The following is a 15260-nucleotide window of genomic DNA, read 5'->3' on the forward strand; positions in this document are numbered from 1 at the left end:
TTCATTCTTAGTTGTCCCGTTGGTGTCGTTGGTGTGGATAACTTGGATGCATGACTGGTGCGCTTCATTTTAGGCCTTCCAGACTGCTACAGGAATCAAAGATGCAATATTTTACTAGCTGCACCTTGTTTGCTCATATCATTGATTACTTTTTTTCCCCCATATATGGGCCAAAATGGAAACCAGTAGATTTGTCCCCGCTAGATCAACAACAAATAATGATACACAAATGTTATGTTTTGTCAATAGACCAAATGCAAAGTTCACATGAACACAGCTTATTTTGTGCTCATTGTTTGTTTTTTTCAGACTGTAAGACAAACTCGCTCACATATGTAGCTTCCAACTCAAAAGTTGAAAATATCACTGCCACAGAAGGTGCAAGCAAATCAAGGCCTTTGAATCTTTGCTGTCAACTACCTACTACAAATGTCAAATGAGACTATTTTTAAACGCAAGGAAGACAATCAATATTGTATGTACGATGACATTTCCCAAATCAAACAACGAATGACAAGAAAGTATCAACAGAAGTGAAAGTCAACATCTTTTCATTTGTAAGTGTACGGTTTGTCCAAATGCTACATCACGGTGGTGAGGGGAGAACGGCGCTTGACAACATGAAATTCAAAATGAGTCGGCATTCGACTACGTTTTATTTTGGTTCTTGTATGTCCTCATGGAGATCGAGCGAGGCTACACGTGACGGACGATTCGCAACGCAAGAGAAGGAATCCCAAGTGAGTCTGAAAGGACGATTTTGATGGCGTACGTGAACGCATCACATCTTGCCCGCCTCCTCCCGGCTGCTTCCTAACTGCCACGTGCTTCAAGACATTCCAAAGGAGTGTTTTTTATTGCATTGAATTCAATTGCTTTCAAATGTAAGCCTTCTATTGAATTGCTCTCTAAAGGTTAAATATTGTTGGATCGCGAAACGTTGTTAGAGCCGAAGCCAATGAGCTTCGACTCGGCGTCGTTGGCCAATCACCTTCGACGTGTCCGTTTCTCCCTTCCGGCTCCCTCCCTCCCTCCCTCCCTCCCTCCGCTTGTGACACTCGGCACAAGTGCGGCTGCCCTTCTCAAGTAGCCGAGAGCTACATAACTGTGTTGTTTTGGACTTTTCTCGATTCCAAAACATGTCCTACGCCTTTGTCCTGAAAGTCTCCCCGAAGAGGCCGGCCCTCGACGTGCTTGGCCGGCTCGCCGGCTGCTGTTACCACACCGAAAGAGGCGTTTACGGATACCGACCAAAACAGAGCCACCGTGAGGACAAGTTGCTGAGCGACCGCATCGCCCATTTAAATCAAGGTCAGCGTCCGCCGGGCACTATTTCACATATTCCACAAGCACGGCAGCTCGAAAAGACGTGGATTTCCACTTGCGTGTAAGCGCGGCTTACACCAATCACATTATTAGTAGTGGCTTGATCAATAGCCGTGAGTTTTGTCCTTCGTCTGTTCCAATGTAACAGGTTTTACGAGTATTGCCACAGTGATGCTCGTCTACCGCCGTTTGGATTGTGCGTTCCACATGAGAGTGGCTGGCGCGCTTTATCGCAAATGCTCATGGAGTCCCAATTTGTCTTGCTTTATGTTTCCTATGACCGCTTTAAGCAGAACGACTTCCAAACACTTGCTTCGAGTGACATTTTGTGTGCTGGTGCGCCGTTCGTTGCCTTGTCTCCAAACGTTTGGCAAGTGAGGAAAATGGACGGCTGCTCTCGGATTTCATTTCATTTCATTTCATTTCACTGGATCGAATGCGTTCCTTTCGACACGTACAGAGTCACCCTTCCCTTGATGGCAAACTGGTTTCAGATCACGGCCTGGCCCGTCTGGTGGAGGCCTACCGAGCACATGGACACAAACTGGCCAAAATTAACCCCCTGCTGCCCCAAAAGCCCGTCCTGGACAGCGTCCCTGAGATCAGCATGCTCGCGGGCACCCTCGGTGGCCGGCTCAACACCTCCGGTCCGGTTCGCCGCTCAATTGTTTACACGCAAACGCACGCACGCACGTGTCATGACCTTGACATTTGCACAGGGCTGCGTCACCTGGGCAAGGCGGAAGCCTCGGCGGAGGAGGTCCGGGCCTACCTGGAGGAGGCCTACTGCGGCCACCTGTCGTTGGAGACCAGTCAGCTGAGCAGCGCGGAGGAGAGGGAATGGATGGCCGACCGATTTGAGGAGCTCCGGACCGCCGCCTTCTCCTCGGACGAGAGGAGGACCCTGGCCGAGCTCATGCTGGAGTCGCAGGTAGGCGCGTCCAGCACCCAGACACCCCAAAGTACTGACCTCTGTTTTGGCTCCAGGAATTTGACCGCTTTTTGGCCACCAAATTTTCCACGGTGAAACGTTACGGCGGAGAAGGAGCCGAGAGCATGATGGTCTTCTTCCACGAGCTCTTCCGGCACTCGGCCCGGTCCGGCGTCACCGACGTCGTCCTCGGCATGCCGCACCGAGGGCGACTCAACCTCCTCACGGGCCTGCTCAAGTTCCCGCCGGAGGTAACTGGAGAAAGTGCGCATTTTGTTACCGACAGCCGTCACAAAAGGACCAACATGTCCGTTGATGGCTTGCGTCCACGCCGGCCGGCGCCGGCGTATAGCTGATGTTCCGGAAGATGCGCGGGCTGAGCGAGTTCCCCGACGCGTCGCCAGCCACCGGGGACGTGCTGTCTCACCTGACGTCGTCGGTGGAGTTGGACGTGGGCTCGGGGCGGCGCCTTCACGTCACCGTGCTGCCCAACCCGTCCCACCTGGAGGCCGTCAACCCCGTGGTTCAGGGCAAGACGCGGGCCAGGCAGCAGCTCCGCAAGGAGGGCGACTACTCGCCCCACGAGCACGCCCGGCCCGGCGACCAAGTCGTCTGCTTGCAGGTTGGCCGTCGAAATTCCCCTTCCGTTTGTTTTGGGGGGGGTTTTCCTCTCTCTGAGTGTGGGCGTCGGGCGCGCAGGTCCACGGCGACGCCTCTTTCCCCGGCCAGGGGATCGTCCCGGAAACCTTGACCCTCTCCGACCTTCCTCACTACCGAGTCGGCGGCAGCATCCACCTCATTGTCAACAACCAAGTGGGCTACACCACTCCGTCCGACAGGGGGAGATCCTCTTTGTACTGCAGCGACGTGGGTCGGTTTCCCCGAGACCAATTGACGGCCGATCTTGACCGGGAGGTAAGGGAGGGAGCTGACGGTCTCTCTCTCTGTCTCTCTCTCTGTCTCTCTCTCTCCGCGGCGTCAGGTAAGATGGTCAACTGCGCCGTGATCCACGTCAACGGCGACCAAGCGGAGGAGGTGGCGCGGGCCACTCGGCTGGCTGTGGAATACCAGCGGCGCTTCAGGAAGGACGTCATCGTGGACCTGCTCTGCTACCGCCAGTGGGGCCACAACGAACTGGACGAACCTTTCTTCACCAACCCGGCCATGTACAAGATCATCCGGTCAGTCCCGGAATACAAATTGAAATAGGAGCCCGTACCTCCACTTGGCCTCACCAAAATGTCCCTCTTTCAATGCAGTTCCCGTAAGAGCGTCCCCGACTCCTACTCGGAGCGGCTCGTCTCCGAGGGCTTGATGACGGAGGCCGAGTGCGGCCGGATCAAGACGGACTACTACGGCTCGCTCAACGACAAGCTGGCCAACGTGGACGCGTACGCCCCGCCCGCCGGCAACCTGCGGGGCCGCTGGGGGCACCTGGCCGAGCCCCAGGCCCGGCTCAGCTCCTGGGATACGGGCGTCCCCCTCGAGCTGCTGCGCTACGTCGGCGCCAAGTCCGTGGAGATCCCCGAGCACGTCCGCTTGCACGGCCACCTGGCCAAGACCCACGCGCAGGTTCCGACCGCCTCGGACTGATCAACCGGCGCTCCGACGTGACGTTTTTGTCTTTCTCAGGCCCGACTCCAGAAGCTGGAAGAGGGGACCAGACTGGACTGGTCCACGGCAGAGGCTTTGGCTTTGGGCTCGCTGCTTTGCCAAGGTGAGCACGGCCGTGGCTGCCACCGCCACCTCCTCCTCCTCCTCCTCACTCCGCGTGGTGCTTTCAGGCTTCGACGTCCGTCTGAGCGGGCAGGACGTGGGCCGCGGCACCTTCAGTCAGCGCCACGCCATGGTGGTGTGCCAGGACACCGACGACACCTTCATCCCGCTCAACCACCTGGGCCCCGAGCAGACGGGCTTCCTGGAAGTATGAGAGCGGCTCACGTTTGCGTTTGCACACCGTTGCGTTGACGAACGCGGACGTGCGCGCAGGTGTGCAACAGCCCGCTGTCCGAGGAGGCCGTGCTCGGCTTCGAGTACGGCATGAGCATCGCCCGGCCCGACCTCTTGCCCATCTGGGAAGCTCAGTTTGGAGACTTCTTCAACGGCGCTCAGATCATCTTGGACACGTTCATCTCCGGAGGTGCCGCGTCCGTCCGTCCGTCCGCCCGCCCGCCGTCCCGAGATGCGGCGTCAACCTGTGCTCTTTTCAGGCGAGGCCAAGTGGCTGCTCCAGTGCGGGATGGCCATCCTCTTGCCCCATGGCTACGACGGAGCCGGGCCCGAGCACTCCTCTTGTCGCGTGGAGCGCTTCCTGCAGGTGAGAGCGCTTCCTGCAGGCGAAAGGGCAATTCTGATTTCGTGTGCCTTCAGATGTGCGACAGTAAGGAGGAGGGCATGGACGGTGATACCATCAACATGGCCGTGGTCAATCCCACCACGTCGGCGCAGTATTTCCACCTGCTCAGGCGGCAGATGATCCGCAACTTCCGCAAGCCGCTCATCGTGGTCGGGCCAAAGATGCTGCTTCGATTTCCCGTGAGTCGCCGTTGACGTCGGAGTCACGCCCCACCGAGAGAGCGAGCGAGCGGGCGAGCGAGCGCGCACGTCCGTCCGTTGAGGTGATTGTTTGGTTTCCCTCCAAGGGGGCCGCATCCAGCTTGACAGAAATGGCGCCGGGGACGTGCTTCAAACCCGTGTTGGGGGATACGTCGGTCACGCCCGAAAAGTACGAAAGCCTCGACGACGACGCGGTCGTCATCGCTTCGGCCACGGATTGAAGCCCAAGTGCCGCCGGATGATCTCGAGCTTTGCCGTCTGTCATTGCGCCTAGTGTCCAGAGGGTGGTGCTGTGCTCGGGGAAGCACTACTACGCCTTGCAGAAGCAGAGGGACGCCGGCGACGAGGCCCAGCGCCGCTCGGTGGCGCTGGTCCGCTTGGAGGAGCTGTGTCCTTTCCCGCTGCACGCACTCCGCGTGGAACTGGACAAGTACGCCAACGCCAAAGGTGCGTGGAGTGCCCGTGAATTTGCGCTTGAGAATATTTGCCGCAACGCTGACCGTTTGAACCAGCCGACGAATTTGCGCTCGATGAATCGACGCGCCTGTAAAGCAGACAATTGAGTCGCAATTGGACCCGAACTAAACGGAGCCCAGTCGGGATCATGAAGTAAAGCACAGACTGCCTCGACAGAGTTCGTCTGGAGTCAGGAGGAGCCTCAGAACATGGGCCCGTGGTCTTTTGTGGCCCCCAGGTTTGAGAAGCAGCTGGCCTGCAAGGTGAGCGAGACCCCCCCCCCCCTCACACCTCCAGGAAAGAGGCCCCGCCCTATTTGACCTCTTTGTGTCCTCCTCAGCTGCGCCTGGCGAGTCGCCCCGCGCTGGCCGCCCCCGCCGTGGGCATCGGCAGGATCCACAATCAGCAGCAAGAGGCCCTCCTCAGCGCTACCTTCTCTTAAAAGACGACAGAAGAAAGACACTCGGAGCCAATCAGCTGGGAGCAAGTTTACCACAAGACTTTGCACACAAATCAAGTCGCCAAGTGCAAGGCGTCTGGCGCGTCGGGGTGGAATTGGACGACTGGCCGGACGGCCGAAAGGCGAAAGCGACGACGCCCACCGTCGGAGCTGAGGAAATGCGCTTTAGAAAAGCCACGCGTCCGAGCACTTGACCGCACCTGTCAAAATCTGCAAAATTGTAATCAGCAAAGGTATTATCCGGGCTGTGGCATTTGAAGACATTTGTGATCTCAAAAAGGATCGGTAGTGTTGAAAGTGAACACGTCTGGGATGACAAGTGACATCTCACACGCAAGACATTTTAGGGGGAATCCAATAAATCGATTTTGTGCTTCTGTCTTGGGTTGTGCGCAACTTCTTTTTCTTTTCCCGCACTGAAGGCGCTTTGGAAAAGTCAGGCACTTTGCGAGTGTCGACAATGTCTTCGTTTACACTAAACGTGCGTCGAGATGCAGACGAAACATGTGAAGGTAAGCGTGCGCGCACGCACAAAAGGTACAATTCTCAAAAAGTGTGACATTTATTACAGCAGACGGACGTTTTTTATTGGCCTTCTGGGGCAGTCACCTTTGAGCCCAATGAATTCCGCCTAGCAACAAGTGGACGGACACATGGTGCGCCTGCCATCCGGAACTCTTCAAACCGGGGAGGCCCGCTGCACCGGAGACTCATTTGGTGCAATGCGAACACTTTCCGACACACGTACGCTGATTGACACGGGCAACCCTCCACCCCCCCTTCGGTAGTCACAGCCAGAGCAGCGCCTGGGCGTCCGTCACTCGCGTCCTGCCACCTCCCACGCCGAGCTTCCCTCACCGCATCGCCGCCGCCACCACCGAGCGACCTGTGCAGGAAACGCAAAAGGAGGAGGAGGAGGAGGAGGAGCGGGCGGGCGTAATGGGGGTGGGGACGCCGCCGCCGCCGCCGTGTTTCCCCGTCACGCAGCGGATTAGCCCACTAAGAAGCTCTGCAGCGCTCATCACTTTTTCGTGGAGTTAGCTTTGTCGCTACCCGCCCCCGCCCTCCTCCTCCTCCTGCGTCTGTTCGTCGTCCTCCGTCTCGTCTCGTCTCGTCTCGTCTCGTTTGCTTGTCTTTCTGCTGCATGTGCTTGATCCCCACACGGCTGGCCGGCGAGACATGGCGAAAGAGAACGGCGAGTCCGCCGCCGCCGCCGCCGACGGCTCGTGGAAGAAGCACGTCGACGACATCAAGAGTGTGTTCGACTTTAAAGAAGTCCTGGGAACGTGAGTTGGCGTCCATTCGCCCATTCCAATCTTTTAAGCGGCAAAGTTTGGGTGCCGGGGGCAATTGGCACGCACGCACGCGTCTATACGTTTGATTGACAATCGTTCAACAGGTTGCTCACGTGACCGTGCGTACGTTCACCTGACGTCGAAGCAGCTATCGGCGTCGTGACGTCACGACGTTTTTGTCCCTTTGCTTGTACTTTCGTGACGTCACAACGTTGAGGTGTTTTGGGGGTTCAGTTGTATTTTCCTGTACTATCGAATGTGTTTCAAAACCTTACGGGGTTTGTCTTCCGCCGTATCACATTGCAGATTTTCATCTACCTTTTGGACTGTACTTGGTCAAAGGTGCAATAGTGGATGGTGATTTTCCGTCAGGGTTGCCCGCGAGCATTGGCGCCGGAAAGCAAGGCTCGGCTGCTTGCTGCTTGATTGCTTTTGCTCCATCTGTGCCGTGCCGAGGCAGGGCGGAACGACATTGCTGTACCGTGCGTATCGCGAACTCCATTTATCGCCCATGCAAAAGTTTTTACGATGATCAGAAGGCAATCATCGGAGCGATTTTGTTCGCCGCTACTGGGCGAAGCGTATGCACGTTCAAAGAAGCGCGTCTTTGAGCAAGTGTTATCAGCAAGATGATGGTTAGGAGCTCCTTTCCTCATTCCACCAATGTGGCAAATGGTGACGTTCCTTTGCAATTTTCCGAATCAACTCATCTGTGCTGCCGCCACCGACCAGTTTCCCCTGACAAATGTTCTCGTGCGGTGAACTAAAATCATTGGACGCTTTGACCTGGAGGCCTTTCTCTTACGTGGGAACAGCCCCCCCCCCTCCCCCCCACATGCCCTGTACACCGGTGAGTAATACCAGTGAATCATCCAGATTCACTGTCCAAACAACTTGGCCTTGCATTGCCCGTGTGCGGGGCAAAAGCGGCTCGCTCGCTCCCTCCCTCCCTCCCTCACTCGCTCGACTTAGCCGACCTGAAGAGCCTAATGAGATTTCCGTCAATCGAATCGGTCTTTGGACCCGACGCCTGGCCGGGAAGCTAAATCGGGCTCGTAAGCCGCTGAGGAGGCAAATGACGCCGCCGCCTGACCACGAGCACGCTCCAGATGCTCAGCGCATCAAAATCAGGAAATCTGAGATGCTGATTCCCACTTGGCCGTATGCCCACACGTCACGAGCACGTATTTCTCAGTGTTTTATTTGGTCCCATTTTCAGCAAAGGGCTCAAACGGATCTCCAAATTCACTTTCCGTTACATTTGTGCAGGGATTTGAATGTGTACTTGAACGTTGTGGCCCCTCTGGCCATATTGAACGGGTTCCTTTCACAGGCTGAAACGCTCCCGAGGCGCATCTTATGTAAAGCGCACTCGGTCCTTGGCTGGAGCCCGGCGGCAGCGCAAGCGGCAGCGCAAGCGGCAGCGCAAGCGGCAGCGCAAGCGGCAGCGCAAGCGGCAGCGCAAGCGGCAGCGCAAGCGGCAGCGCAAGCGGCAGCGCAAGCGGCAGCGCAAGCGGCAGCGCAAGCGGCAGCGCAAGCGGCAGCGCAAGCGGCAGCGCAAGCGGCAGCTAGGCAACAAGGACGACAGAAGATGGGCCTGACAATATGCTCGCAGAGGCTTTCGCTGGCAGATGTTGCACACGACGAGACACGTGCATTTAAATGTGCCCCACCCTTTCCAAGTGTTTGTCCGGCCTTAAACCAACAGCCTCCTGTGTGACCTTGCCACTTCTCTGTAAATAGTGCCCATATGCCGCTGCTGCCGCCGCCGCTGCCGCCTGTGTACTTTGGCCAACCATGCGGTGCAAAATTCTCCGTCCTCCGACATGTTTGTACTTGTCCACTCTTGGCAGCAAAGAGATGAAAAAGACGGTCGATTCTCTGATCCGTCTCTCCCTGCCTCCCTCCCTCCCTCCCTCCCTCCCTCCCTCCCTCCCTCCGTTTGCAGCGGCGCCTTCTCGGAGGTGGTGATGGCCCGGGAGAAGGCGACGGGGAAGATGGTCGCCATCAAGTGCATCCCCAAAAAAGCTCTCAAAGGGAAGGAGATGAGTCTGGAGAACGAGATTGCCGTGCTCAGGAAGTAGGTGCTGCGCCCGACAAAAACCCGCTAACATTTCAATGAGCATGGGTGGGTGGCGTCCTCTGATGATGCTTTTTTCACAAGACGCTTCCTATGTAAATGTGACACCCCCCCCCCCCCCCCCTTCCATTCTTTGCGTTCATGTCGACTCGGACACCGGTAACCGCCGCCCCCGCTGAGCGAGCGTTGAGTCTAGTTGCCTGGTTACCGTTGCCATCCTCCTGCTTTTCCTCCTCTCGGCTCGTTTTGCATGGCGGGCGGGCCTTTCCCGAAGGCTGGCTCAGGGGTTGCCGCTCGCTGACTCATCGACAACATTCACAAAAGGTTTCCTCCGCAGCGCCAGATAATTGCGTCTGTTGGGCAGGATAAAGCACGAGAATATCGTGGCTCTGGAGGACATTTACGAGAGCTCCAACCACCTGTACCTCATCATGCAGCTGTGAGTACGGCCCCGCCCCGGAGGAAGGAAGGAAGGAAGGAAGGAAGGTTTTGTCGGACGCCGTCCGAGCGGCGCCGTCCACGTAACGGGCTCTCGTTGGCGCGTGCCTGCCTGCCTGCCGCAGGGTTTCCGGCGGCGAGCTCTTTGATCGCATCGTGGAGAAGGGCTTCTACACGGAGATGGACGCCAGTCGGCTCATCCGCCAAGTTTTGGATGCCGTCAACTACCTCCACTCCATGGGCATCGTGCACAGGGACCTCAAGGTAGCGCCGCCGCGCCGCACGCCCCCCTTCTGCCCTGCCCGGCCCCAACTCCTCCCTGTCCCATTTTGCAGCCCGAGAACCTGCTCTACTTTAGTCCCCACGACGAGTCCAAGATCATGATCAGCGACTTTGGGCTGTCCAAGATGGAGGGGACGGGCGACGTGATGGCCACCGCTTGCGGCACTCCAGGATACGTGGGTGAGCTTTGGCAGCCAGCCAGCCAGCAGGCGGCTAAGGGCCAGATGGCAACTCTGCTCTTCTTTTGTCAGCGCCGGAGGTGTTGGCGCAGAAGCCCTACAGTAAAGCTGTGGACTGCTGGTCCATCGGGGTCATCGCTTACATTCTGTAAGTGCCCGAAGAGCCAGCAGCATTTGCAGATTGGCGGGCGGGTGGGCGGCCCGGCGGGTGTCTTGTTTTGCTCCACTTTTTCCTCTGGCATCGCGCTCCCTTTTGTGAACGTAACGTGCGGTGAGAAGGCCGCAAATTAGGCGGGTGACCTTGGCGCCCGCAAATCAGGCGGGTGACCTCGGCGGCGGCCGCCGCCTCTTCTTCCTTCCCCTCCCTCCCTCCCTCCCTCCCTCCCTCCTTGCCTCCCTTCTTGGCCAGGCTGTGCGGCTACCCGCCCTTCTACGATGAAAACGACTCCAAGCTCTTTGAGCAGATCCTCAAGGCCGACTACGAGTTTGACGCGCCGTACTGGGACGACATCTCGGATTCCGGTGAGAAAAGGCGTCATCACGAACCTATTGTTGTGATTGAATTTTTAGTCCATTTATTTATATTTTTCCTGCATCCACAGCCAAAGACTTCATCAGCCGTCTGATGGAGAAGGACCCCGAGAAGCGCTTCACCTGCGACCAGGCTCTGGAGCATCCCTGGTGAGGAAGCGTGCGGCCATTAAACAGCCGCCGGCCGCTGGCGTGACGCAGGCGGCTCTTGTAAAAGCTCGGCGAGTCGCTGTGGCCATGGCAGCCCGCCGCCTCCGAGAAACGGCCGCCAATTAGCCATCCTCGAAGAATGCGGCCGCCTTAATCAACCGTTAGCCCAAGGCTAATGGCCCCAAGGCTAATGGCCCGATGGCTAATGGGCCAGAGGCTAATGGGCCAAAGGCTAATGGGCCAAAGGCTAATGGGCCTTCTTCCCGTCCCCTGCTTTGTCTCGCACAAAGAGCCAAATTGCGGCGGGCGCTTGTTTATTGGAAATGGCACGAGCCGGCCAAGCGGCCAGCCTCGCACCCATTGGCGCTCAGGAACATTCCTCAGAAAGCGGCGGCACCACACACACACGCGCCCCTTTCACTTGTCGCTGATTACGGCGGCCGGCGCGCTCTCTGTCTGTCTGTCTGTCCGTCTGTCCGTCCGTCCGTCAGGATCGCCGGAGGCACGGCCCTCTGCAAGAACATTCACGAGTCCGTCAGTCGGCAGATGCGCAAAAACTTTGCCAAAAGCAAATGGAGGGTAAGCGCCGCAAAGCAAAAGAGCAGAGAATTGATTGCTTTTTTGCAGCAAAGACACCATCTGGTGTTTGTTTTAGCAAGCCTTCAACGCCACGGCGGTAATCCGCCACATGCGGCGCTTGCAGCTGGGCACCAGCTTCGGCGGCAGCAGCAGCGTCCACGGCGCCGCCTCGGGCCCCGCCGGCAGAGCGCCCACCAAGAGTCAGTCGGTGGACTGCGCCCCGCTCGCCGTCCGCGACAGTGAGTCGTCTCGCCCTTTAGCAAAGTTTCCATGTTGGAAAATGGCCTGACTTTCTTCTGTCTGTCAGGTCCTCCGGCGGCCGCCCTGCCCTCCTCCGCCACGGCGGCGTCTCCTTCGGGCGAAGAGCTGCCGTCGGCGCGCCCCTCCACCGTCACGGTCATCCGCACGGGGACTAAATGACGCCAAGTTCCGCGGGAGGTGAGCTGGGAGACCACCGAGCTTTAAGAGCGGGCCCGGTGATCCCGAGCGGTGGCCTGTCCCGCCTCGCTCGCTCGCTCTCTCCCTCCCTCTCTCCCTTCCGCGTGACGATTTTGAGCAGAGAGCCAGGAGATGCGCTCGGCGTCGCTCCTGAGCAAGTCGAGAAGGAAGCGCAAAACCAAAGTGCTGGTTTTAGCGGCGCCGCTGCCGTCCAATGGGACGCTCCCGTGTCCGCCCGGTGTAAATATTTTGCTTGAAGCCAAATGGCGGCGCCCACTTTGATTCTCGCCTCCGTGCGCGGTGGTGATTTCCTTTCCTTTGAGAGGACACGCGTGGGTTCTCAGGGATGGCGCTTGAAGCGGACCAAAGCGCCCGAGGCTCCGACGGGAGACTTGGCTTCTTTTCTGTAAAGCGGCGGTCGGTGGCTGGCCAAAATTTGGGATGTCGTCAGGGTGAACAAACGGCAGCAAGACAAAGTGGCTCTGGAGGTCACAACGAGGCAAGGTGCTTTTCAGGGTGGCGTGGAGAGCTTTTTTTTTTGGTGCGCAAGCAAAAATGTTGAGCTTGAGTACAATCAGTGGTTGTGCGTCTCCGCGGCGCTTCATAGCGGCCTGTTGAATTTAGCAGAAAGACTCTGGCCCCCGGAATGCCCCCCCCCCCCCACTCCCCCCCCTTCCGGGTCAGGGTCAAGAAAACGCTCGGCAAATGTAAACGTGTGTGTGGTGAGTAAAAAAAGACGAGTGAGCCTCTGTTTGCTGTGAATACAAAAGTTTAATTTTGGCAATGTTGAATGTCTCTGTGTTGTCGTCTTCCCTCACCAAAGTAGAGCAACACGCACGCACGCACGCACGCACGCACATGCGCACACTTCCACAAGCTGTGAATTGCTGCTCCAAATGCATGTTGCATGTCTTGATGTCATATGTATTAAACAAGAAAGACTTTGCGGGTGTCTTTGCCTTTTTGCCATGCCACTTTCAGATGCTTTGGCGGTTGTACTCGTAAGGGGGGTGCATCCCGTCGTAGTGAAACTCGCGCCACTGCTCCGTGCTCTCGCGGCTCCTCTCGTTTTGTTCTGGAAGACAACGTGTCAGACAGGCAGACAGACAGACGGCCAGCCAGCCAGCCAGCCAGCCAGCCAGCGGCACTGGCAACCGTCCCATCCCCACCAGCGCACTCACCGTCATCCACCTCTTCCACGTAGTTCTCAAACTCGTTCCTCTTCTCCTCGTGGAACTCTCTCCTGCGCTCGTCGGCGGCCAGAACTTGCCTCTGCTCGGCTGCAAGCCAGCGCCGTCCCGTTTAGATACGAGATCCGCCACAGACGGTTTAGCAGGGGTGTCCAAGTCCAGTCCTCGAGGGCCGCATTCCTCCATGTTTTCCAAGTTTCCCTCGTTAAACACACCTGATTCAATGATCAGGCTCCTGAATCAGGTGTGTTTAACGAGGGAAACTTGGAAAACATGGAGGAATGCGGCCCTCGAGGACTGGACTTGGACACCCCTGGTTTACAGTGTCGGGGCGCAAGTGCCAGCCCAACCAAGAAAATGTTTCCCAACGGGTGGCTTTCTCGGCGGAGACTGACACCGACGGTCATCGGCAGACGTCTTCAAATTGACAGGATCAAGTAGGGGCCTCGGGACGCAGCCCTGCAGGATCCCTGCAGGGCTGCGGACGCTTCCTCCATGATCTATTTTCCGAGTTGGGTCAGTTCATTTGGAAAAGCCGCTCGCCGGGGTTGAGAGTAAGAAGCCCGCCGAGCGCGTCGCTCGACATCAAGTTAATTGTCCGATTGTGTTCCATCACGCTCGCTCTGGTTTGTCTTATTTAGCGCTCACGAGAACCCGGAAGCACCACGAGCACGGCTGGCAGCGGGGGCGACAAATCCTTCCTGGAATGTATGCGAGTGGCACAACGCAACACACTCAACTTTTTGGAGCCACTCCGAAAATTGCAAATGATTTTGCGGAGCCTCAAGTTACGGGGCCCGTCCAGTTTGAAAAATGCGGCGGCGCTCGCCTTCAGCTGTCACTCAAACGAGAGCACTGACCCTAACCTTTGCCCTGGCCACGCAGGCTGCCAAAGCATGAGCGAGCGGCTCCTCCCATGGCTCCTCCCATTCAATCAATCAGCATGTGGTAGAGCGCAGTGGCGTTCCCAATTCAGAAGAAAGCCCCCTCGCTGTTCTCTCACCTCCCCGCCAAGCCTTCTCGCTCTTGGGAACATCAAACATCCGAGCGGCTGGGAATTTTCACAGCCTAGGAAAGTCACAGAGATGTGTGCGTGCGAGCTAGCTACCAAGCTAGCTAGCTAGCTGGGACTCCATGGAAGTCACTCTTTTGCTTTTCATCTCGCGGCGACTCATTCAATCACGCGCTCCTTTGTCCAGACAAAACATCCAAAGGAGACTTTGGGACCAACCAAAACAAATACCGGAACACGCAGCTTAAATAGAGCTCCGTTCAATGAAGCGTTTCAAAAGGAATAGTCAAAACTGACCGTTGAGCTCATCGGGGGACTTGACCGCTCTCCTGCTGCGTCGTCTGAAGAAGTCAGATGCGTCCGCCCCCTTCATGAAAATCCCCCTCGGCGGTCCTGCCGACAACAGCCGCAGTGCTACTTTGACTTCAGACTTGTTGTTGTTGTTGTTTATGCTTGTTCAGAAAAAGAGTTGATGTGCTGCGATGCCCTGGCACGTGGGCAAGGAGAGCCTAAATTGCCACGGGCTGAAGACGGCAAAGTCAAAAGGACAAATTCAAAAGTGAGAAGCTGTGCAAGGAGCTGCCGTAGGCCACGAATCGCAACCGGACGCTCACGCCTGGGCCAATTGTAGCACCTGCCCGCGAGGCGTTATGGAGCCGTTCATTTCTTGACACGTTGGCCCAATGTTATTTGGATGGATGACGTTGGCGCGAGCTTGCTCACGGAAGGAATGCAATTCTGCCTCAAGGCGGCTCTGAATAGGAAGAAAAGCCAAAGCATGTCTGATGTGTTCACCTTGAGACTCGTCGACGGCGGCCCGGTCGCCGCCACCGCGGCCGCCGCCCGGCGTGGCTGCGCAGTCGGCCTCCGGGCGGACTGGGGCACAAAGGGTGGAGAAAGAGAACAAGAAAAACAAATGACTCCGTCAAGTATCCATACAGAAGAAAACGATGAAGACAATGACACCTGCTCCCGAAAAAGTCAATATTTTGCTGATTTTCCTCTCAGTTGCAAAGATACACAATTATTAACGCACAACATCCCAACAAACCGTCCGCCTGGAATGCAAACCGTTAAAGTTGTGAGCATGCCCAAAAAGTTTTTATTCATGACATTTTCACATTTAAAGGTCCGATGAATCGGCTATCAGAATTTGATTCTGCTAAAATCATGACAATGACAAAGGCTTACAGGAGGAGAGCGCCACGAGCGCTGCCAGGAGCGCCACGAAGTTCCCGCGAGTCCACCACATGTTCCCCTCTTCATCCAAATCTCACACTGATGCTGGAGCACCCGAGCATGGGAAAAGGGCTCGGGGGCAGGGAGGGGGGGGGGGGGGGGGGGGGGGTAGCAGGGA

The 15260-nt window shown here is 57.0% G+C and overlaps 3 protein-coding genes across 5 annotated transcripts; 2 read left to right on the forward strand and 1 right to left on the reverse strand.

Annotated features, from left to right (window-relative positions):
• The first annotated feature begins 1018 nt into the window (after positions 1–1018).
• On the forward strand, positions 1019–6110 carry dhtkd1 (dehydrogenase E1 and transketolase domain containing 1). 2 transcript variants are annotated; one of them, XM_088378226.1, is made up of 17 exons: positions 1019–1311; positions 1821–1973; positions 2046–2257; positions 2314–2508; positions 2610–2879; positions 2957–3128; positions 3240–3438; positions 3517–3829; positions 3890–3974; positions 4042–4181; positions 4247–4397; positions 4468–4574; positions 4628–4792; positions 4900–4982; positions 5088–5260; positions 5447–5532; positions 5610–6110. In XM_088378226.1, the coding sequence occupies exons 1-17, from the start codon at positions 1140–1142 to the stop codon at positions 5709–5711; spliced, it is 2778 nt and encodes a 925-aa protein (XP_088234352.1). In that variant the 5' UTR covers positions 1019–1139; the 3' UTR covers positions 5712–6110. The 2 variants fall into 2 exon arrangements, with proteins under 2 accessions (XP_088234352.1, XP_088234353.1); XM_088378227.1 differs by lacking the exon at positions 1019–1311 and adding an exon at positions 1385–1700 and having other exon boundaries at positions 1787–1973.
• Positions 6111–6446: 336 nt separating this feature from the next.
• camk1db (calcium/calmodulin-dependent protein kinase 1Db) lies at positions 6447–12647 on the forward strand. 2 transcript variants are annotated; one of them, XM_088378293.1, is made up of 11 exons: positions 6447–7015; positions 8973–9104; positions 9469–9543; positions 9668–9806; positions 9878–10004; positions 10076–10151; positions 10413–10525; positions 10606–10684; positions 11176–11263; positions 11340–11502; positions 11571–12647. In XM_088378293.1, exons 1-11 carry the CDS (start codon positions 6909–6911, stop codon positions 11681–11683), a joined length of 1212 nt encoding a protein of 403 aa, XP_088234419.1. In that variant the 5' UTR covers positions 6447–6908; the 3' UTR covers positions 11684–12647. The 2 variants fall into 2 exon arrangements, with proteins under 2 accessions (XP_088234419.1, XP_088234420.1); XM_088378294.1 differs by lacking the exon at positions 6447–7015 and adding an exon at positions 7037–7874.
• ucmab (upper zone of growth plate and cartilage matrix associated b) lies at positions 12453–15222 on the reverse strand. The gene is made up of 5 exons (XM_088378300.1): positions 15095–15222; positions 14699–14779; positions 14201–14296; positions 12883–12981; positions 12453–12776 (listed from the first exon to the last, which is right to left on the reverse strand). The coding sequence occupies exons 1-5, from the start codon at positions 15153–15155 to the stop codon at positions 12679–12681; spliced, it is 435 nt and encodes a 144-aa protein (XP_088234426.1). The 5' UTR covers positions 15156–15222; the 3' UTR covers positions 12453–12678.
• Positions 15223–15260: the final 38 nt, after the last annotated feature.

This window comes from Syngnathus floridae, chromosome 6 (genome assembly GCF_059516105.1).
Source record: "Syngnathus floridae isolate MCC-2025c chromosome 6, RoL_Sflo_1.0, whole genome shotgun sequence".
NCBI classification, from domain to species: domain Eukaryota; kingdom Metazoa; phylum Chordata; class Actinopteri; order Syngnathiformes; family Syngnathidae; genus Syngnathus; species Syngnathus floridae.

Bases quoted from the DNA above. Each gene is read 5' to 3' on its own strand.
- dhtkd1 (XM_088378226.1), top strand. From the start codon at position 1,140: ATGTCCTACGCCTTTGTCCTGAAAGTCTCCCCGAAGAGGCCGGCCCTC. The intron at 4,575-4,627 runs GTGAGAGCGCTT...GTGTGCCTTCAG, and splicing joins GCGTGGAGCGCTTCCTGCAG to ATGTGCGACAGTAAGGAGGA. The intron at 4,793-4,899 runs GTGAGTCGCCGT...TTTCCCTCCAAG, and splicing joins AGATGCTGCTTCGATTTCCC to GGGGCCGCATCCAGCTTGAC.
- camk1db (XM_088378293.1), top strand. From the start codon at position 6,909: ATGGCGAAAGAGAACGGCGAGTCCGCCGCCGCCGCCGCCGACGGCTCG. The intron at 10,152-10,412 runs GTAAGTGCCCGA...CTTCTTGGCCAG, and splicing joins GGGGTCATCGCTTACATTCT to GCTGTGCGGCTACCCGCCCT. The intron at 11,503-11,570 runs GTGAGTCGTCTC...TCTGTCTGTCAG, and splicing joins CCCGCTCGCCGTCCGCGACA to GTCCTCCGGCGGCCGCCCTG.
- ucmab (XM_088378300.1), bottom strand. From the start codon at position 15,155: ATGTGGTGGACTCGCGGGAACTTCGTGGCGCTCCTGGCAGCGCTCGTG. The intron at 14,780-15,094 runs GTAAGCCTTTGT...TTTGTGCCCCAG, and splicing joins GCTCGTGGCGCTCTCCTCCT to TCCGCCCGGAGGCCGACTGC. The intron at 12,982-14,200 runs GTCAGTTTTGAC...GCTGGCTTGCAG, and splicing joins GTCCCCCGATGAGCTCAACG to CCGAGCAGAGGCAAGTTCTG.